The 22,529-nt window shown below is 40.1% G+C and overlaps 1 protein-coding gene across 3 annotated transcripts in view; it reads right to left on the bottom strand.

Moving 5' to 3' along the window:
• Positions 1 to 22,529, bottom strand: part of DCLK1 (doublecortin like kinase 1) — a 251,266-nt gene that overhangs the window by 108,845 nt on the left and 119,892 nt on the right. For all 3 annotated transcript variants that reach the window (XM_055802401.1, XM_055802400.1, XM_055802402.1), the window contains exon 4: positions 13,211 to 13,310. In XM_055802401.1, coding sequence (XP_055658376.1) covers positions 13,211 to 13,310 — 100 coding nt within the window. The remainder of the gene's footprint in view (positions 1 to 13,210; positions 13,311 to 22,529) is intronic.

Raw genomic sequence — 22,529 nt, 5'->3', positions numbered from 1 at the left:
ACAGAGTCACGTCCAGGCGGGTTTTGAATGTCCCCAGAGAAGGAGACTCCACAGCCTCTCTGGGCAGCCTGCTCCAGTGCTCTGCCACCCTCAAGGTAAAGAAGTTCTTCCTCATATTCAGAAGGAACTTCTTGTGTTGCAGTTTGTCCCTGTTGCTCCTTGTCCTGTCACTGGGCACCACTGAAAAGAGCCTGGCCCCATCCTCCTGACACTCACCCTGAAAGTATTTGAAAGTATTTGTAGACATTGATAAGGTCCCCTCTCAGTCTTCTCTTCTCCAGGCTACACAGGCCCAGCTCTCTCAGCCTTTTCTCATCAGGGAGATGCTCCGGTTCCCTCATCATCTTTGCAGCCCTCCACTGGGCCCTCTCCAGTGGTTCCCTGTCTCTTCTGAACTGGGGAGCCCAGCACTGGACACAGCACTCCAGATGTGGCCTCACCAGGGCAGAGCAGAGGGGAAGGATCACCTCCCTCCACCTGCTGGCCATGTTCCCCCTGATGCACCCCAGGGTCCCACTGGTCCTCGTGGCCACCAGGGCACACTTCTGGCTTATGGTCAACTTGCTGTCCATTGATAAGTTCAGTGATAATAAGAACCAAGATAACTATAAATACAGAACTGAAAGTACTGGTGTGATTAAGAAGCTACACCTATTGCATTTTGGTTTATGGATGTGGCTTGAGAAAGGATGTAGCCTCCTTGACCTAGATTGTCATTTCCAAACTTTAAGGTTCCTTCACTCTTGAAGTGGATTCATGGGTGCAAAACGGGTTCCCGAGGTTGCAATGTCATCCCAGGTACACCTGGATGACAAACTAACATGTGACATGGCTATGCCCATCAATGGGGACCACACGTGAGAGCAAGGACAACAACAACAGTGCTTTGATACTAGCTGGCAATTAGGGCACTAACTTAAACAGATGACAGTTAAGGTTTAAAGTCTATGTATTTTTGCTTACAAATGACTGTAGTTACAGACACTTCAAACTATCCTAGGAAGGAGGGAGCTGAATGGAAGTGCTTTTTCTCCCTGATGTATGTCCTTACTTACTAGACTGTAGACACATGCTCCTTCTTGCTTCCTACCTCCTTTCATGACTCTTGCATTCCTGCATGCAAAATATCAGGACACTTGTTTTGGAGGCGGAAAACGTGGACCAGTGCCAGTTAAGAATCAGACTATTCTAGCCTACCAGGAAGTCATTAGTTTTGGTACCCAATATAGCACAATTGATGTGTAGGGTTTTAGGTTAATTATAGACTTGCCCATGACAAGAATATCAGGTATCTTGGAACCCTGTTGAAAATTCTGGCTATTACATGCTACCTTGATATGTACCTACAACACTTACTATTAAACTACTGGTATGTTTACCTTGTATTTCTTACAGATTTTCCTCTCATCTTTACCGAACATCGTCCACCCATACATTTAAAACAGAGTGTTATATCACAGGGGGGTGGGGGGAACCTGTAGGCTTTTTTCACACCATTCCTCTGTCTTCACTACGAAAAGCTGTATCCAAATCTAGTCCAAGTCACCAATCACACACTTCCCTAAGAATGCAATTATTCCAAATTCAGACCTGCGTAACTGGTCTGAATTTGGTTTTGGTTGGCAGGAACATGTAAGTAGGTGTAGGTTGCTTGTAATGGGTAGGAAAAGGAGATGAAACTTTCAAAACATTGTTGAAAAAAATAAAGGAAGTATAACAACCATATTTTTGTTCCATTTAAACATAAGCTGTTATGTAACTGTCCACTGCAGTAGGTTTGGCTTTAAAGAAACATACACAGGCACATACACTGGTTCTCTTGTAACAAATAAAGTTATTTAACATACCTCTAGGAATTCAGAATATTAGAGACTTTTTTTTTCTAGTTAGTGACCCAAATCTGCCTCTAATAAGAGTACTGAAAATTAGTAGGCAGCAATTTTTAAAGAAGAAAACCATAAAGTGATGTCCGAAGAAATAAAACCACCTGGTATTCTAATGGGTTTTGAAAATAACAGTATTACTTGGCAGGCCTTTAATAAAAAGAATGCCTACACTGTCAAATATTAATAATTTTGATTTTTTTATCTAATCTTCATACACACAAGAAAAAAAATGAACTGTGACATAAGTAAGATATCAAATCAACCAGAGGCTAAGGAGTCCACAAATGGATACAGGAAAAGGCAAAATGAGAGATTCAGACAAACTTACTCTAATATGGAGCTCCTCAACTGTTTATTTTTACAGACAAAATCCTCATGCACCAGACAATTAAATAAAGCACTCTTACTAAAGCAAAACACTTTTATATGCTGACACTAAATCAACATTCACACCTAGGCACACATGCCTTGCACATTGAGCTGTTCTGTAATGTGGGCAACAAAACCCGCCTGCCTTCTATAGGCAAATACAATTGCCAGCCCACCCACATTTTTGCCTCTTCACAATGGTACTGCTGACTTCAGCTGCCCCGGACTTGCCGCAACATTGCTTTACCTATCAACAGAAAATCCAGCAATTAGCTTCCCAAGTTAAAAAATACCAAAGTCTCCAGGACTGTCTCTAATTTAAAAATCCCTAGGCAGCTTTTGCCACTGATATTAATGGGTTCTCCTTGAATGCTATCTTGTTCAGGCAATTAAATTTTGCTATAATTATTTAGGTAAAACTAATGTAAACAGGCTGAGTCACGCTGGCGATAGGCTAACTGCAGGATAGCTGGAAAACATGGCTTCACTAACAACATCTGCTACCTCCACAACGCTTACTGAGGTGTGTAAAGTCCCAATGACTTTCTTTTTTTTTTTTATTCTGAGAAAGTTTAAATAATTGCAGACTGAAAATGCATGTTAGGCTGGAAATAGCCCATGAAACCATCTTTCATTCTGTGTATCACAGCATACTCCAGAGATTATTCAGAGGAGTGTTTTGAAGTTTACAGATTAGTTTGTTCATAAAGCTGATGTCCTATTTGAAAGCTCAAAGAGCCTATCTTAATTGAGCATGGGAAATCAGATGAGCAAAGAAATGACAGAAAAGCTTTACTAATATCAGCTTCTTTCGTTTACAGGAAGGTGCACAGCATTAAATTCTGTTACTATCTTAATAGCACGTACAAACTTTTTTCCTCAACAGTGACAAGTATTGCTTGCACAACACGATGCTTTTTGCAACTGACTTACCTTCTGCATTCTTCCCTGGGACAGTAATTTTCATTTCTCCAAAGATCTGATTAGAAAGGGTGCTTTTCTCCCATTACAGATTTCATTTTTTCCTGAATACAGAGGCCAAAACATTGACATAGTAGATCTGTCATTACTACACTGTATCGTGACTTCAGTTTATGGTGGTTCGTTTGTGGGTTTTGTTTTTTTAATCTCATCTGGCTAAAAACTTTACCTAATTTAATTTCTTTTGCAAGGTCAAAATCCACATAATTTTGGCAAATGTGTCTACGTGAACATTTTCATGTTCAGGTTTGTGTACAGACTTCTTTACAGACTAATTTTTCTTTAGGCTTTCCATTTTCTGCCCGTTGATTTTGGATCCTTACCAATCTATTTCGGACAGATGCAAACTTGAGACAGCTTCTGGGTTGCATTTTGGTTGAAGTTACAAACCTCCTCTAATGTTCATCCCCAAACTCTTAAGTCTAATCGACTTCACTGACAAACTCTCTCGATTTTTCAGTGTTCTCTCTTAATATGTAAAAAAATCAACTTAATTGCCGGATAGGTTTGGTTTTACTTAATCTTCTATTCAACATAAATTAAATCAATACCTGCTTACAACATCTAATGCTCTTTCTAAGATGGCTTTTCTGTAATATCATTATTATTAACAAGACCAAACTAAATGGAATAAATGTTCCCAGTTAGCATTAGCAGCCTTTTGTCTCTAATCTGCATCTAGGAAGTTTAAAGCTTCTCATAACATGTTAATATTTCTCCTGCTGGTAAAAACTACACAGCTGTCTGTCTGCATCCAGTCTGAGCTGTGATCCCAGCAGACTCCCAGCAGAATCTCAGGAGAACAGTACTCCCCAAAGTGATCTAGAAAAAAATCAATCTTGTTTTATTTATGTAGGTTTGTCTTTACTATTAAATGCTTACATATGAAATTAAGAATTCTACTTTTAATGACAATTTCAAGCAATTTATTAGATCCCAAAGTTAGGCTGCTTGACACGTATTTATTCCCTGTGGTTTCCCAATTTATTTCTTTTAAGCAGAAACAATATACCCCATCTTCCAGCCCTGCAGTACAGCAACTGCTATGCAAACATCAGTCTATTACATTTTCTCAAGTCACCTATTCTGCAGACATTAATATCTGCTTGCAAAACAGAAAGAGCATGTAAAGTTAAAGACAGGAATAATTTGTATAATGCTTCATCAAATTTGCTCTCCTGCAGTTTTTTTTCTTCGTAAACATGGTGTTTTCATCAGAAACTGCCTCATTCTGTCTAGCAAAAATGGGAAGACAGTTTACAATCTTAGCAGCTGTGAAAAATTCCTTTCCTATTCCAGAGTAACAGGAAAACCTAAGTGATTTAAATTTCTTTGTCTTCTAACCAACTTTCACTCTCTTAGGAATAATTAGCAATCTTCCAAACACTTTCCTTGACCCAGGTCCTCTAGTTAAAAGAATGAAATCTCAGATTAGGTCCCTTCTTGCTTCAATAAATTTCAAGTTCCTAGAAGATTTTCTTCCAAAAGAAAAACCCAAGTGCTACAATTCCTCTAGAACAAAATTTAAAAAAAGCTCTGACTGAAGAATAAAAGAATCCAAATCAGAGCTCCATGACCTACCACCTACGGGTGTTCAATTCCATGGCAACATGAGACTTCCTAATGATTACTCAGCCTTAAATTACTTTATGCATAATATTAGCAGCCAGTTTTCCTGCAGGGAGCTATGCTATAAAAAAAGTTTATTTGAAGGTGACTGTTCACAGGAGCAACCTGAACTCTCAGGTAACACTTTTGAATTTTCAATGGGAAATTTCTGTAGGTTGCATTTTGAAAACAGCAGCACTGAACCATTATACATTGTGAGCTATCAGTTTTGCAGTACAGACCAACACAGCCACTATACAGAGGGCTTCCACTGGCTGTATTTGCAGGACAGTAAAACCCTTTATGCTTGATATATGTGTCTGTATACACAGCATCTCACTAAATATGTATGTGTATATAGATATGGATATCTGTCACTGATGTACTGTTTCTGATTTCACCACTTTGAAATACTATCCAGGTTAGTTTTGATTCTCTTTCAGCTGCTGTACTGCAGTTTCTGTTTGGTAAGATTTTGGTTTTTTAAAACAGGCCTTTAAGAAATATTAAGGATAAATATTTTCCTCATATGCCTTCAGAAAGTTTCTGATTTCTAAAAGCTAATGAACTCCGGTTTTTGAATTATTCTCTTTCCAAAAGGTTTTGCCAGTATAAGAGAATATGTGGACAACTCTGCCATTAAAAAACGTGTGCACACACTTACTCAAGACATTATAAAACTCCAAATATAGGGCCTGTATCTAATATGAGAAGTAGAAAATTACAATGTCGGTCTAAGAAGTCAGTCCAATTTTATCGATGATGAGTAGAATCTAATCGCAATACAGAATCTCCCTGATACAACTCTAGTAGCCAACAAACAGGAAGGTCTCCAGGGCACGTCCTAATACAGTTTAGCAAATGACACAGTTCGTACACATTCTCAAACTGAATAATGAAGCCCTGACACTACAAAGACTACTAATCTTGAAACATTCTCATACAAACTCGTAATAACTGGAGAAAATGGGACTGCATTGCTCACCCAAAAGATTGCCTGCAACAGGACTACTGGGCTCATCATTTCAGAAATAGATCAGATTCTAATAGTTGCCAGCATTGGAAAGGGTCTGCAAACTGTGAAAAATACAAGTGCAAATATACTTGCCAAGATCACCAACACTTTATGTTCCATTTTACCAAGTTAATTAACAAAACAAGGAAAAGTACAAAGATAAACATATGGGAAAGATGATTTCTAAACATCTATGATAAATTCCTCTGCGCTTCTCTCCAAACTACTTAACAGACTCAGTGGAGGGGTTTATAGTACACAGCTACTATCTGCTGCTTCTGTCATCACTGGAACTGGAAAAGGAAAAGATAAAAGTCTCTCATAAAAAGCACTCAAAGGAAGCTGGTATTTTGGAAGCTACCATCTTCTGAGGATACAGACTGAACATACAAGCTCAAAACTCAACCTGTGGTCTAGAATGAAGTATTACACAAACTGTGGACTAGGCTCAACGGCTGTAAAATAAAGCAACTTCCATGAAAGAAGAGACATGAGACAGTCAAATTAAGAACTCAAGTGCCAAGATCTACCTTGTTATGTCTACCAAATTTTGGTGTTACTTCCCCGGAACTGAAAATTTGTTTTTAAGGCTGGTCATAAAAATGGGAATTGTCCTGGAATTGTCCTCTTTGCATTTGGATATACAATTGAGATATTCATAGTTGAGGAAACTAGCTTAAAATGTGTTGTAAGAAAAATCTTTACCTGAACCAATCTGATTAATCTCAATATTCCCCTGGCAAGATTCAGTTCAAGAAATACAACACAAATATAAAACAAAAGAGCAAAAATATAAATCTGTACAAACCCATAAACACATTCTGTCTACTCTGTTATTAACTATATATTAACACTACCTGTTATGAGTAAAACCTCCTGTGCGTTAAGATAAAAATACTGATGATTTTTAATAACCATTTTTCTTCTATTTAAAACAAGCTGAATCTTTATATTATAAATTCCCAATAAAAATGCCATTAATTAATATGCACATATTATTGAGAAACTCTTGATATTCTCGGACCCAAAGTTTTTAGTACTTTTATACCCCAAATCAGCTTTACCATGGTAAAATGTTGAAGGAATATGCACACTCAAAACTCCTTATGCAAACGAAGTGGGAATTTCCACCAGTTCTAATGTATTGGATAGCATTTCATTCATGCTATTTTTAACAGACATCAGAGAAAGAAAATACTGCAGAAAACATATTGAGGAACATTTGGTTCAATGAGCAGAGTGAATTAGCATCAAATGCAGTCTTACTGTTTGGTTAGTTTCAATGAGAAACTGTTTTATAAGTTTTAAGTGATCACAATTTTTCCTGGTTATACATACAGGCAACTTTTTCGTAACAACACTGATGAAAAGTGATAACTATGCAAATATACATGCATGCATGGTGAGGAGGTAGGGGAAGCGAGAGAAAAGAAAGGCATTTCAGTATAAATCTGAACTGGGAAGTACGTATGTAATCTTCTTGAAAGCTCTAATGTCTTTATTCATGTCTATAAATCTGCCAGCTAGGGAGAGCAAAGATTTATGATTTAAATGACCAGACTTTCACTGCTAGAGATGCTTAGGCAGAAAAGTGAGAAGCAATGTCTCAAATAAGTAGACCTGTGAGACAGAGTAGAGAATATTCAAAGCAAATATCTTGCAGACAACAGATAAAGAAATGGGCTTATGTAATCGGCAACGTACCTATAAAAAAGCGCCAAATGTTAAAAGAAATCCTGCGCAGAAAAAACCCTGAGGTTCTGTGAATGCATTTTTCATGTGAACAGCTCATTCAACCCAAGCGTTCCTACAGATTTTATTTAATGAGCGACACATGATATTATATTAACAACCACCTGATGATCAGGCTAACAGCCTTTTCTTAGTATTTAACTGCAGATCAGCATTCTCCTTTTAAGAGTTTAACACAACAGAAACAAGTGAGTCACTTGCACACTACCATGTGGCTGAGTCCTTCCATGCAGCCAGAGCCAAGCCTGGCATGCCAGCTGAGGGACGGAGGTACTTCCAGTGCAGTGGGATGCAGGTGGTCTCAGTGACGGGATATTCCTATTGTTATTGGGAAAGTGGTGAAACTATCACACTGCTGGATGAAACAGACACCCTGTTAATGTCCTTACTGTGAGGAAGGGAATGAGGAAAAGCAGCGGTGTACCAAATGGGAAGGAGCTGAGGGTAGTATGCAAGTGTCTAAGGCATGATGAGAGGGTGGAGATGAAATTGGAGGTCTTGGAGTAAGAAAATAAAGGGGTCACTGGATGCAAACCCACAGGAAACCCAGCTTCTTTCTTTCTGCCCTTTCTGAACCATTGGTCTGAAATGGTACACACAGCCAGAGGACTGGTCCCTCCTCCCTTTGTTTATTGCTGCATTGTACACAGAATATCTGTCTCCAGGCCCCAGCAGTTGTTGACATTTGAAAATATCACACCGTGCTGGAACACTTTATATTTATGCCTCTGTTGAAAGCAAAGTTATATCTCAGAGTCCCCAGAACCCACCATTACTTTCCAATTGCCAAAGCCCGAGTTTTTGATGAGGGCAGAGTAAGTCAGCCAGCATGCTCTCCACTCCTAAGTCCAGCCAAAAACTGCTTAATACATCAGTCTCTGTCCTATAAATCAGGGTAGAAGAGGACTATAACTGATTTCTCCTTCCTCTCTCTTTTAGGAAGGACAGAGTAATGGAGGTTACAGAAACCTGACAGTTATTAACAGGGATAAACATGATACTCCTGACCTTAACAGCAGTTACTGAATCAGATGCATGTGCATGCCTCCACGCACACACGCACGTGTGCGGACGCCACAGGACTCAGATTTTCCTGGCAAGTTGTCTGCTGCTGGCAAGATGAAGCAGTAACACTGCTGGCACAGAGATGCTGAGTTGAGGACTAACACAGGCCAGCCAAATCAAAGTGAAATTAAGTTTCATAGATTCCAGTCCTAATTTTCCCCTAGAAGGGTCATTCTCATCATTGTTTCCATAACAGTAATATGGGCTCTTGACAAGTGAACTGCAGTTGTTTTCACATCCAGACATTCTATGTTGGTTACGCTCTGCTTGGAGGCAGACACTGGCTTTGGTCAGCTGGCATTGCAGCCTTTTAACATGATGCATCTCAGTATGTGATGAAATCCACCATACTTCAGTTTGTGCGACTTAAGCTTCCAAAGCACTCAGCCAACACTAACTAAACATAAAAAATAACTTAATTTTTTAAAATTAAGTCTGATACTGCCAGCCTCAAAAACTCTCATACTTTACAGTGCTAAGAAAGAAATATCCGTATAATCCAAGGAGATGTTCTCATTTAGGGCCAATCCCGTGAGTTATTTGCATTGCCAAATCCTATTTAGGTGCCGAAATAACAGCTGATTGCAAATATTTTTGTGAGCGTGGCACTTAAACCCTAATCTCTGCCAACACACAGCTGAGGTCTATAGAAAACCATCCTCTGAGTTCTTTTCTTTGAAAACTGAACCACCATCAGTTAAAGAAAACCTGGGATTTCTGGGAAAGTTTCCAGAACTGCAAACTAACAATGCCTGAAGCAGCCATGGCCATATTCTATGCCGAGGAATATTTCTTCTTACAAGCTGGTTGATGTAATGTGTGCTTCATTAATACAATGGTTTTGTGCTTTTCCCCAAAAAACTTTCTATGAAAACAGCATTTCCACTGATGCTTGACAAACAAGGAGTATTTACTTCTTAATTTTACGGTCATTCTGATGCATCCTCATGCCCCAACTGCAGTCCTCTTGATGGAAGTGTGTGTGGCTATTGTATCTATTGATTTAGTCAGATATGCAGATGATTGCTAGGAATTATGATGGGGGTGGTGCCTATTGATACTGTATTTCATGTGATAAACTGTGTGCTTAATATGAAAACCATCTGTACGTCAAGGAAGAGAGAAGATACTGCAATGTACAGTGCCGACTGCTTGTTTTCCTCTTTGATGGGTCCCTAATTAACTGACTTTTCTTAACTGATTGCCAAGGGGATATGCAATGCCTCTTCCTGAAAGACATAAAACAGAGAAATGAGATGATAGAAAGAAGGAACACACTCCTTCCTTCAAGGACAGGTTTGAGCCTGAAGTCTAAACAAAGAAAGGCTGAACTAATTGTTCAGCCTAAAGAAGAGAAAATTGATGAGGCTTATGGAAGCCCACAGATTTTTTCAAAGGAAAAGGAATCATCTGTTTCCCATGTTCACAGTAGATAAGAAAAGTAGTAATGGGCTTCATTTATAGCAAGGGAATCTGGGGTAAGATAACTGAAAAACAGTGAGGAGAGTTCACCACTGGCACAGAATGTCTTGGGAAGTTACAGATTCCTCATCAGAGGTGTTAAAGGGGCATGTTAGACAAGTTTATCAGAAATTAAATGGGGAATATTAATTCCACAGTTAGACAGGAAGATTGATTCACTGCCTTCTAGACTGTTTTTTTAAAATTTTTGGTTCTATGGCTTTTAGAAGGTGTTATCCTGTGCTAGGAGCAAGCCATGGGAGCAGGATAAAGAAAGATGACTAGGAATAATGCAGACTAACTTTAGACTTTTCCTTTCTGATGGGGTGAAATTAATCTCACCCTAAAAGCTTTTTCAGCAGCTTTACAGAAATACAGTGTAGATTCAGAACAGCTAAATCAGGCATATAGATCTCTTTACAAAAGATCCAGACAGTTCTGGAGCATAATCCACACTAACTGTTCTAAACATTCATCTTCAACTAAGTCAATCAAACATCTACCATCTACCTTGTCAATAGGTCTAAGTTTTATTTACTAAGAAAGAAACCTACTGAGACTGGCTCAGCTGCAGGTACCTACTCTCTTGATACCTAGAGATAGCTAAAATGGATCCCAGTACAGCTGATAGGTCTTCCAATCCCAGAAACTTCGTCTCTTACTTGCAGGAGCTCTGAACACACACCACAGAACAAGGGTATTCTTTGATAAGCAATTCCCAAAAGCCCAGGGCTGTGGTTGTTTAAGTATTTATTCTCTCTGTTTTTCTTGCCCACCTTAAAATTTTGTTTTTCTTTATTCTTTAAACTGCAACACCTTAGCTATTATTCTCCTCATCTGGCTGAAACTGGGAAACACTGGAGGGATGTAGTGACTGAGACTAGCACAGTGTTGCTTCAAGCTGCTTTTCAGGGAAGCAGAGACAGGCTTTCCAAGCCTTGCACAGTTGGACAGCACTTAGTGATAATTTTAATGTTCTTAGATTAACTATGAGGAACACACAGACACACAGTGTGATCCCACAAACTTCATCTACCAAGCAAAACAAGCTGAAAGCTCAGTTGTTTTCTAATTCTCTCTTCAAATCTTGCTCTTACCTCTCTTACCTCAGAAAAGGCTGGGTAGATGTGTATCAGCTGGTATATCAGCTATTAATGGCAAGCAACCTAAACAAGTTTTCTGATACCAAACTTCCCCCAAAAATATAGAGCAAAGTTGAAGTACATTTTGCAAAGAAATTACAGTCTGGAGTCTGATTTTATGCTCTTTCTTTGCTCCTATACTCAAAATAGTCATTCATTGAATCTTTACCTAGTAGAAAAGCAAACACCACAACAAATTGCTAAAGCTGTATTTTCAGCCTAGATTTTAAGCGCTTTTTTTTCCAGCTCAGCATAATATGGGTTTTAGCACCAATGTTCCAGAGAAAGACTGCTTACTCAAAGAGATGATGATATGTCAGACAAATAAAGACTAGGCAGAGTCAGGCTATGTCTGTACTTTGACACAAGACCTCCAAAAAAGAGCTATGTACTTCAAAAAGGGATTTAGACAAATATGTTGTCAGCATTTCTCCCTGTGCCAGTGCTGGAAAAACTGCTGCAGGATTCACTGTGAGGAGATGCCAGGCAGCTGCCAATGTCATCTTTCAGATCAGAGACACAAATGAATCCAGACTATGCAGTCAGCTACCTGACTATCCTGTCGTTAAAGGCAAGAATGGCTGTGCTGGCCACATCGCCAACTGGGAAACTCCCCTGCTGCCCAAATATGTCCCCTTACCTTTCTAATTCCTGTCCTAAAGATGCCTAAAGTTACTTTTCCATGGTTTGTACATTTCACCTTAGAGGCAACTACAGCAATTTCATTATTGCAAAGAGCAAACCTGGTGCATCATTTGATTTTTATTTCCATATTACAAGGTCCTCTAGAGGAAGGCAGAATGAGTGCTTGCTCCTGTCTGTGCCTGACACAAAATGTCATTCCCGTGTCCAGTAGGAAAGATACTCATTTCAGACTCATCCCTCAGCTCACAAGGTATGGTCTGTGCAAACCGCCTTATTCTGCTCCTACACAAGCTAATGGAGCATTTGTCTGGATCCAAGTGAACCAAGAAGCCTTCCAGTTTCACGGGTTAGTTAGGGAAATACAACTGCACCATCATTCACAACTGCATCATCTAGCATCATAAACAATGATGAAGTACTGAAGTTAAAAAAACACACACATGATGACTATGAAGGAGTTACTACCGTAACAAAGTCTTTTCTGACTGATGTTTCAGTCAGCTGTTCTTTGAGATCTTTGATATTTCAAAAAGATGAGAGCAGCTGATACCAATGGATTACAAACACACCCTGGGCTGAGAGAAAGTGTAGGGGCAATAAAACCTTTGCTGAATCTTGCTGTACACAAAAATAAATACAATTAAAGTGGTAGATTTTTTTCCCCCAAATTTACGAAACATAGTTTTTTTCTTCCTGCCATGGTTCCTAAATTAGAAATATTTGCAACAATATAGGTATTTGCAAATTGAACATGAGGATTACGTACATTGATCACATTATTGTATTAGTCAGTCTCTGAGAAAACAGAACTCCCTGAATTTTCTCAGATGACTTTCGCTGCATTTACTGATTATATTTATCTTCCATACAGAATTGTATCTATCTTCCTTTATCATATAACTTGTGAAATATTATATAAATCTCAATTGTAAGAACTGTGAGCTTGAAAGATTATGACAAAGCAGCAGAATAAATTCAACAGAAAATAAAGACAAAATGCTAAGACAGACATTGGAAAAAAAGGAGTTCCACCAAACACATAACCATTTCCTATGATATACAAAATTCACGCTAAAGTGAAGTTTTATGCTAGATAGGCAGATATATTTCACTGGGTAACTTTATTGTTCCTTTCAGTTACTTATTTTCTAGTCAGAATTTAAAGAATAAAAATATTTAGGCTCTTTCTGAAATCAATTTAGGTGATACAGTTTTGTCTTAATTAGTGTGATATAGAAATCTGCCCTCTACTCTGGTTGTAAAAGTTTTAAAATACACCTTCTTACCACTTTCATCCAGCAAGAAATCATCCTGGTAACGGAACTTTTCTGGTCCACATGCAATAAAAATGTCATCATCGCCAAAGAAATCCTGAAGGCACATCACCTGCAAGCAAAAAGGAAAGGAAGGCATTGCATGAAATACCTCATCATCAGAATCGTAAGAACAACAAATGCCTCCTTGTCTCCATCTGCAAGAACACTTTTAATGGAATCAACAGGGCTTCATCTCCAGATAAATTTCAAAGCTGTGCTCTGACCATCTGTTACAAGTGAGAAACACTTTCATGGACACTGCAGGAAGAGAGAGATAAGACAAAAAGCTGTAACTGTACATTTATTACATGATGCATCAATGGGGTATGAGGTAAATGCCTTTTGTTTATGCACAAGGTACCATTCAGTACTTAGTGGATAATTAATTTGCTTTTGAGCCCACGTCTCCATCCTTTGCAATGAAACAAGGTTACAGCTTTGTACGCAGAATAATGAAATGGAGTTATTTCAGCAAAATCTCCCTGGCAGGGAATGGAACTCATATGGGTGAACTGAGTCTCCATCACACTCTTCCTCTTCACTAGCAGAGTCAAAATGAAGCCTCTTTGAAGGCATCAAGCTGAACAGTCAGGTGAGTGGGTAATGGTTCTTCTAGTACTGAGTAAAAGGGTAACCCCTTTCTACTCCCAAATATGAATAATCAGGATTACACTGGTGTAGTATCATGTCCATACAGGAGATTTCCAGGGAGACCTTATTGTGACCTTTCAATACTTGAAGGGAACTTACAAGAAAGATGGGACATACTTTCAGTGGTAGGACAAGGGGTAATGGTTTTAAACTAAAAAAGGGTAGATTTAGACTAGATATAAGGAAGAAATTTCTTACAATGACAGTGCTGAAACACTGGAACAGGTTGCCCAGAGAGGTGGTAGATGCCCCATCCCTGGAAATGTTCAAGGTCAGCCTGGATGGAGCTCTGAGCAACCTGATCTAGTTGAAGATGTCCCTGCTCATTGCAGGGAGGCTGGACTAGATGACCTTTAAAGGTCCCACTTTGATTCCAATTCTATAATTTCCTTACAAGAGCTTTTAGTTCACAAGGCACTATTTAACAGTTTAATGTTTCCATTTATATGACTACTTTTACTAATATTCTTGAAGAAAAATCAGTAACTTTCCCATAATCTGACATTGGACTTGCTGATCCAGTTTTGACAAATTTAAAAAAAAAATTAGGTGTCTGACTACCTTTAAAAAGTCAAAGACATTTGGTAAACTCTGTTCCTGTTTCACATTTACCAGAAGATTTTAAAAGGCTACGTTCGCTTATTTTTTTATATCATGTTTTGTAAATAAATAGTGCACTAATATTTGAACAGGATAATTTCACAAATAGACTTTCAAGTTTACAGACAGGAAAGTAACACATGAAAATCTCTAAAAATTGACAAAATATTTGAGAACAGTCTAGCTAACCTCATAAAAAGCAGGGGGGGAAAGCCAGCATTTAGATCCTACAAAAACACAAATGAAAGAATTGGCCAATGAGGTATTTCCAGGCTTCGGCATAAAAGCAAGCACCTTTCTAATCTGCAGAGACTGGTGTCTAGGGGTTATAAAATTCACATCATGCTTCCTGGAAACATGCCTTAAGGCTTTGGCATCTACAACAGTTATGAGCCTCTACGCTAGAAAAATCTCAAGGAAGAAAAATAGTGGTACATGTCATGACTTGCTTGCAGAGTAGGAATGGAGAGTAGAACTAGATGAAATAAATACCCAAAGACACAAAGGTAATCCCCAAAACTCCTTTCCTTAAGCAATGCACATATTTTTAAATTCAGCTCTACCACAACCCTATTCCTATCACGACTGCCATCTTAACACCTCACAGTACCTGAACACCAACATTAAAAATGTTAATATTTGACAGAGCTTTTTACCATGCTCCTACTCAGTTTATGTTCTATTAGTGTATCAGCCTCAGCAACCTTTATATAAAGTCATTTACTTACCATCTTTTTTTTTGTCCACAAGACATATCTTGACTATCTTCCCACCCCATACTCCCACCAAGTTTCAAACATCTCTTCCCTTCAGTCAAGTTCCTCTGAAATTGCTACCTCTCCCACAGCATGTACGAAACTACTAATTCGCAAAATGACATTAAAAATCCTGTTATTTCCTGTTGCCTCCCAAGTTTGACACACTTCTGGGGAGTGATAACCTTTACATACATGTTTATACCGAGCAGAGTATTAGAACTGAGCAAATAATAAGTCACACTAGGCACAAAATTGATCTATTTTGACAACAAGGACGAATTAAAATCAAATTCATATTTGAATAATAAAAAAAAAAGTATGGATTTAATAAAACTCAGAAATGCTTGTCTCTGCCCAGTTAAGAGGATTTTATTCAAGCCTAACCAAGACATTAAAATGGAGGTAACACCACCTAACCAGGCTCAACTCTGCCACTATTTAAAGCATCTCAGGTTCAATCGGTGCAATTTATATGCAAATAAGAAAGAAAATAGGATCAGCACAATAGAAAAATAATTTCTACTTAGATATCCTTGCATTTTATTAAACTTTACACTCATAATTTAAAGTGTTCTTATGCTTGCCTCTTTTCTCCATGCTCTCAGTTTCCTATAGTGTATGTAAAACTACATACGCTACATACACAAGCTTTTCTTGTCTCCAGGGATTTTATTAATTTAGGAATTATCTAGAAAGCTCATAGCAAGAGCTTAAGTTCTTTCCAAACCCACTCCCCTCTGAAATAACTTCTCTTCAGGCTTCCAATATCTTTTTATGTTATTTATTTGAAGCCTTGGAATGTCCTTCGCTGTCTGTATTTTCCATCCTTTATGTCTCAACATCCCTCGCCCTCTCCAATCCTCAGCTCACACTCCTCAGAGGTTTCACAGAAGGGCCTTTCCAGAAGGCATCTAACAAATACACAGCACCCCCTTCCAGGCTTTTTTGGATAGAAATCTGCAAGCACTTTCTATTCACTATCAGCCATCAGCTAAGCAACAGGACCTGCTTTTTATTACCCATTTTCACTTATGGAGAACACAGCTCCTCAAAAGTTACAGTTTAGAAGATCAAGGATTTGTATCACCCATACTGGACTGTACCAATGCTTAAAAGGCCAGTGTGCTCTGTTGCACATGATCAACTTTAAATAGAGCCCATTTTAAAAATAGTGAATTACAAAAGTCTCCCTGAACATTTTTGTTATTTTCAAGTCACAGAATCCATCTTCTTTTTCACAAATGAGTTTTTATCTTCCATATTCCACCAGGACATTTCTGACAGCGAGGAAAACAAAGTCTATGCAGGAACGGTCAAACATACACCTTAAGTAAAAAGAAACTGAAAAAATAAATGTTTTCTACCACACACCTGGTACTAAACATACTGTGACACTTATAAACAAAAAACTTTCTGGCAAAGAGGTGATATTTAAAGTTAATGGTGTCTCACACTCTCGTAGGATAAATAACAGTAACATCACCAGAGGCTAGGGAGTCTCGGGCATTACAATCCTTTGCATCAGTGGTGAGAAAACCGACAAGGAGCAGCAAAGAAAATTGATCACTAGTATAGGCTTCAGGCTATATGTAAGTCATGTGAAGAAGACTAGCTGACCTGTACGTACCCAGTGCAAAACAGAGGAGAGGCAGAAGTATTTGTCATGCCTAAACTCACCTGAGCAAGCTGTACAGGCTGAAGCCTGGATCCCCCACAAATCCTTGTCCTAGTAAACAACTTATGAATCTCACCTGCCTTCCAGCGGGAAATGCAAGTGTCTGCCTAGGAAGAATCTCAAAATATTTCGTATCTCAGCAGTTGCTGTGGTACTTTTGCTAGAAGCCCAGAGGGGACTTGGGGATCCAGATGGGCCAAGCACCCACAGCCTCTGGGGGAGCATGAAGCAGATCAGCTGAACTGCCCCAGAAGGAGAACAAGGAACAGAGCCGCAAACTTGGCTTCCATCCTAGCCTCAGGACTGGCTTTGCACCATAGCACAGATGCTGAGCCGCTGCAAAAACTACCTTAACTTTTCTTTCTTTTTTTTTTAAACAGGTGAGTACCTGGAACCAATGAGAAATATCCTAACTATTGTGGAGCCTTTTGTTTTCCCTCAACTGGCCTGAAACATTTATGCTCTCAATACTCACCTCTTTGAAGTTGGTAACTTTGTTATGGAGACTCTCTTTCTTATATCTATAAACGATGTGAGAAATTGTGCTTTATCTTTTGGAGCACAGATGACCTGAGAGTAAGAATAATAGCTTGTAGAGCATTACCTGGTTTTATTCTCTCACGACAAGTGAGAAAGAGCAGTCAGTACTGGTGTGGAGGAGGTGCAGAAGGACAGAGAGAGAGAAGCAGGAATGGAGGGGAAAGAGAGGGAAAGGCAAGGGGAAGAGAGGGAGAGGGACAAGAGAGAGGGAGGGACGGACAGAGGAATTTAATCAATCCTTTCTCTACAAGCATGCCATGAAAGCTACAGATAAAATCACCATTTATAATCACTATATTCTGGCTATAGTGGGATCAGGGATCTTTCTGAATTCATGATTTAAAACACACACATGCACAAAAAAACCCAGAACAATTTTTGTTTTGCATATGTCAGTCACAGCAAATCGAATATGTTCCTATTATTTTAGAGCAGACCACATATCAAGTTAATACCGACTCCAAAATTTTTAAGTGAAAAATAATCAGAAACTCAAATTTTCCCCTGCATTCAGGAATAGCTCACAGCAACAGCACAGTACATCACCACCACCAGGATTACTAACTTTCATGTTTTTCTTACAATTTTCACAATGCTTCCTTCTTGGATGAAGAAGGGGGGGGGGGGGGGGGGGTGTTCTGTGTGTTTGTCCTCTTTTAATAACAACAACTTAATTAGACTCAAAGCTGAAAGCTATTTTGGATGAGCAATGAGAAAATCTCAAGCTGGGGTGCCCTCAGGCACCACTGCTGTTGGAGAGCTGGAAAGAAAAGTGAGGACAAAGAAATGAGGTGGTAAAACAAAAAAGATGCAGAAGGATATAAGGAGAATTCAAACGGTAAGTGGTTATAGGGGTTTTCTGGAAAGACAAAGAGAAATGAAGGATGGCAAAAGGAAAACATGAGGCATAAAGGAAGGAGGAGAGGCAGGCTGCAAGGCAGGAGTGCAGACTGAGGGCAACAGGGGGGTAAATGAGGCTACCGAGGCAAGAGCAGCCCAAAGGAGGGGGGCAAGCAGAGAATCAGTGGCAAGTGCCTTCCAGCCTCTACCCCATAGCCAGCCAACTGGGAAGTTTTAAAGCTATTTTAAAGTAGCCTTTTTGAACCTCAACCAATGTCATATTGAGTTTGATCATCATTTCCCTGACAGTGAAACAGTTAAAAAACCCCAATCATATATTTGGAAAAACCTCAGTGTGTAAATAAGTCCTGATTTTAGGACTCTGACTCAGTTTTGTATCAAGTTTTATGAGTTCTATTATGGATTTTTTTTTATTTTCCTCCTACTTTTGATTCACTTAGCCTCAATATTTAATTCCTAGGCAGGTCTCTTTAGTTCTTCCTTAGTAGAAGGAGCTCACTATAAACTTTGTTCTACTATTTTTCTCCTTTTTTCCCCTCTGACTGATTTTTCCAATAAAACAAAGGCCCTCCTTGTTTTAAGACATAAATTGATCCTTATTAATGTCTTAATATTTATGTCTCAAACTATATTTTCCACTAACCATCACCTCTGCACTACTTATTTTAACGATTTCCCCATTCTTTGTCTATTGCTTCATGGAGGAACATCTCAGATCAGATCCTGAATTGATTTCACTGCTGGCTACCAAAGACAGTCAGTAAGAAGTCTCATGACAGTTATGGATTTTCCCGAGAGATTATAAATCATAGAATCATGTAATACCTTGGGTTGGAAAAGATTTTTAAAGAACATCTAGTCCACACACACACACACACACACACCGCAACGAGCAGGGACACCTTCCACTAGATCAGGTTGCTCAGAGCCCCGTCCAGACTGACCTTGAATGTTTCCAGGGATGGGGCATCTACCACCTCTCTGGGCAAACTTTGCCAGTGTTTCACCACCCCCATTGCAGAAAAATTTCTTCATTATAGCTGGCCTAAATCTACTTTCTTTTAGTTTAAAACCATTACCCCTTGTCCTATCACAACAGGTCCTGCTAAAAATCTTTCTTCTAAGCCCACTTTAAGTATAGAAATGCTGCAGCAAGGTCTTCCCACAGCCTCCTCTTCTGCAGGCTGAACAACCCCAACTCTCTCATCCTGTCTTCATAGCAGAGGTGCTCCATCCCTCTCATCATCTTTGTGGCCCTCCTCTGGACCCGCTCCAACAGGTCCATCTCTTTCCTGTGCTGAGGACTCCCAAGCTGAATGCAGTATTCCACGTGGGGTCTCACCAGAGCAGAGCAGAGGGGCAGATTCACCTCCCTCAGCCTGCTGGCCACACTTCTTTTGATGCAGCCCGGGATATGGTTCGTCTTCCGGGCTGCAAGCGCACATTGCTGGCTGATGTGCAGCTTTTCATCCACCAGTACCCTCAAGTCCTACAGAAATTGTTTGTATATGTATTAACAGTCTTGTTTAATTTCGGAATCCTAGCAGAATTACAGTAACAGAAGACATCTTTTATATTACTACATTTATCTCCCAGCCAGTATGGAGCTGCCTCCCATACTAGCTTTCCCAAATGCTTTGTTCAGTTTTGTAATATATTCCTTACTGTGTAGAACTTCCCTTATCAGAAAGACCAGCAAAACAGCCATTACTAATTTGTAAGGATTTCATGGCTTCAGGAAAATCAGAAATTAATCATTCCATACTGGTGTAATCGTCTTTAGGTCATTGCTGTGAAACGAGAAATCCAAACATCTCAGTAAGGCTTTCAGGAAGGGGAAAGAAAAATACTCATTGTTTATAAATAAATTTGTAATCTAGCCCTTTTTTAATTATTTTTTTTTTGAGGAACCTCAGCCGACCCCATCCTCTGTGGGCTGTGGATAATAGCACGAAATACCCTTTCTGAGGGAAAGGAATTAGACTTCAACAGGAATTCACAGAGCATCACATTTGAATATTGCCTTGAAGTTCAAGGCAAGTCTATTTCCCTCCCTGTTGGCTCAGGCTCTGAAGCTTTCATTCATGCCCTTTCACATTTATCAGTTGTTACACACATGCCACTTTTCGAGATCCAGTCCTGTACAAAAAAGTATAATTTATGATCAGCATATATGTACTTCCTCTCTTAGCTTCTCATCCACGTTCTCTTCTCAGGTGGTGGCTTAGCTGAAGGTATTGGGAGGTATCTGCTATATGTTTCCAAAGCTGAATGGCATAGAACTCATTCTTTTCTGTTGCAGTGAAATCTCCATGGTGACAACTGCATCATCAAGCTGTGAGAGCTCTTCAGTGAAAAAGAGCATTTTATCACAAGATTCTCATTACAAGAGTGCCCTCTGTAAATGAGGAGGAGATGTTGCTGTAGGGGTTTCAAACTGGCTGAAGCTAGTCTTTAACAACTGGCTTGTGTGGACACACTGCAGGTTAATGCCTCTGAAACACTATGTGTGCCCCCAAATTAGATGGTCCAAGGCACCATCATAGATAGAAACATATGAATTTTCACACTCAAACTTGGCAGAAATAGCTTGTTCTCCTGCTGCCTCCCAGGAGTGGATGGAAAGCAAGCCAGCACCCCCAGCCTCAGGGGAGTCACGCCATGCTCCATGTATAACCTCCACCTCAGCTGCCTGTTGACCAGCAGTGGCTCAGGACTGACCACTCTTCATTTTGTTTCCTCTGTCAGCAATGCAGAGGTTGCTCTACTTTTTAAATTGTTGAAGATGTCGTATCAGTCTGCTTCTACAATTTGTGCATTCATCAACATCCATTCTGTGCTACATACAAAGAAGTTCTTCCTCATATTCAGAAGGAACTTCTTGTGTTGCAGTTTGTCCCTGTTGCTCCTTGTCCTGTCACTGGGCACCACTGAAAAGAGCCTGGCCCCATCCTCCTGACACTCACCCTGAAAGTATTTGAAAGTATTTGTAGACATTTTTAAGGTCCCCTCTCAGTCTTCTCTTCTCCAGGCTACACAGGCCCAGCTCTCTCAGCCTTTCCTCACTGGGGAGATGCTCCAGTACTCTCATCATCTTTGTGGCCCTCCGCTGGGCCCTCTCCAGTAGTTCCCTGTCTCTCTTGAACTGGAGAGCCCAGCACTGGACACAGCACTCCAGATGTGGCCTCACCAGGGCAGAGCAGAGGGGAAGGATCATCTCCCTGGACCTGCTGGCCACGCTCCCCCTAATGCGCCCCAGGATCCCACTGGTCTTTGTGGCCACCAGGGCACACTGCTGGCTCATGGGCAACTTGCTGTCCACCAGAACTCTCAGGTCCTTCTCCACAGAGCTGCCTTCCAGCTGGGCAGCCCCAGCATGTACTGGTGCATCGGATTATTCCTCCCAGGTGCAGGACCTCACACTTGCCTTTATTGAACGTCATTAGGTTCCTCTCTGCCCAGCTCTCCAGCCTGTCCAGGTCTCACTGAATGGCAGCACAGCCTTCTGGTGTAGCAGCCACTGCTCCCAGTTTTGTGTCATCAGCAACTTGCTGAGGGGACACTCTATCCCTTTATCCAGGTCATTGGTGGATAAGTCAAACAGGACTAGAGCCACTACAGACCCCTGGGGAGCACCGCTGGCTACAGGCCTCCTGCTGGACTCTGTGCTGTTGATCACAACCCCCGGAGCTCTGCATTCAGCCAGCCCTCAGCCCACCTTGCTGTCCGCTCACCTAACCAACCCACACTGCCTGAGCTTAACTATGAGGGTGTTGTGGGAGACAGTGTCAAAAGGCTTGCTGAGGTCAAGGTAGACAACATCCACCGCTCTCCCCTCATCTACCCAGGCACTCATTCCATCATAGAAGGCTATTGGATTGGTCAGGCATGATTTCTCCTTGGTGAATCCATGTTGACTGTTCCTGATGACCTTCTTTTCCTTCACATGCTTTGAGATGACCTCCGGGATGAGCTGTTCCACCACCTTTCCAGGGATTAAGGTGAGGCTGACCAGCCTGCAGTTTCCTGGATCCTCCTTCTTGCCCTTTTTGAAGACTGGAGAAACTTTTCCGTACTATGCTTTGAACACTAATCTTACTATCATCTGTTTTGTTTTTCTGTGTTGCACTAAATGACAGCATGCTTAAAAGAAAATCTAAATTAATATTCCAGGTTTTTCAATTGTGCCATCACCTTCTTCTTG

This window comes from Falco peregrinus, chromosome 4 (assembly GCF_023634155.1).
Source record: "Falco peregrinus isolate bFalPer1 chromosome 4, bFalPer1.pri, whole genome shotgun sequence".
NCBI classification, from domain to species: Eukaryota; Metazoa; Chordata; class Aves; order Falconiformes; family Falconidae; genus Falco; species Falco peregrinus.
This window is presented reverse-complemented; position numbering and strand designations above follow the sequence as displayed.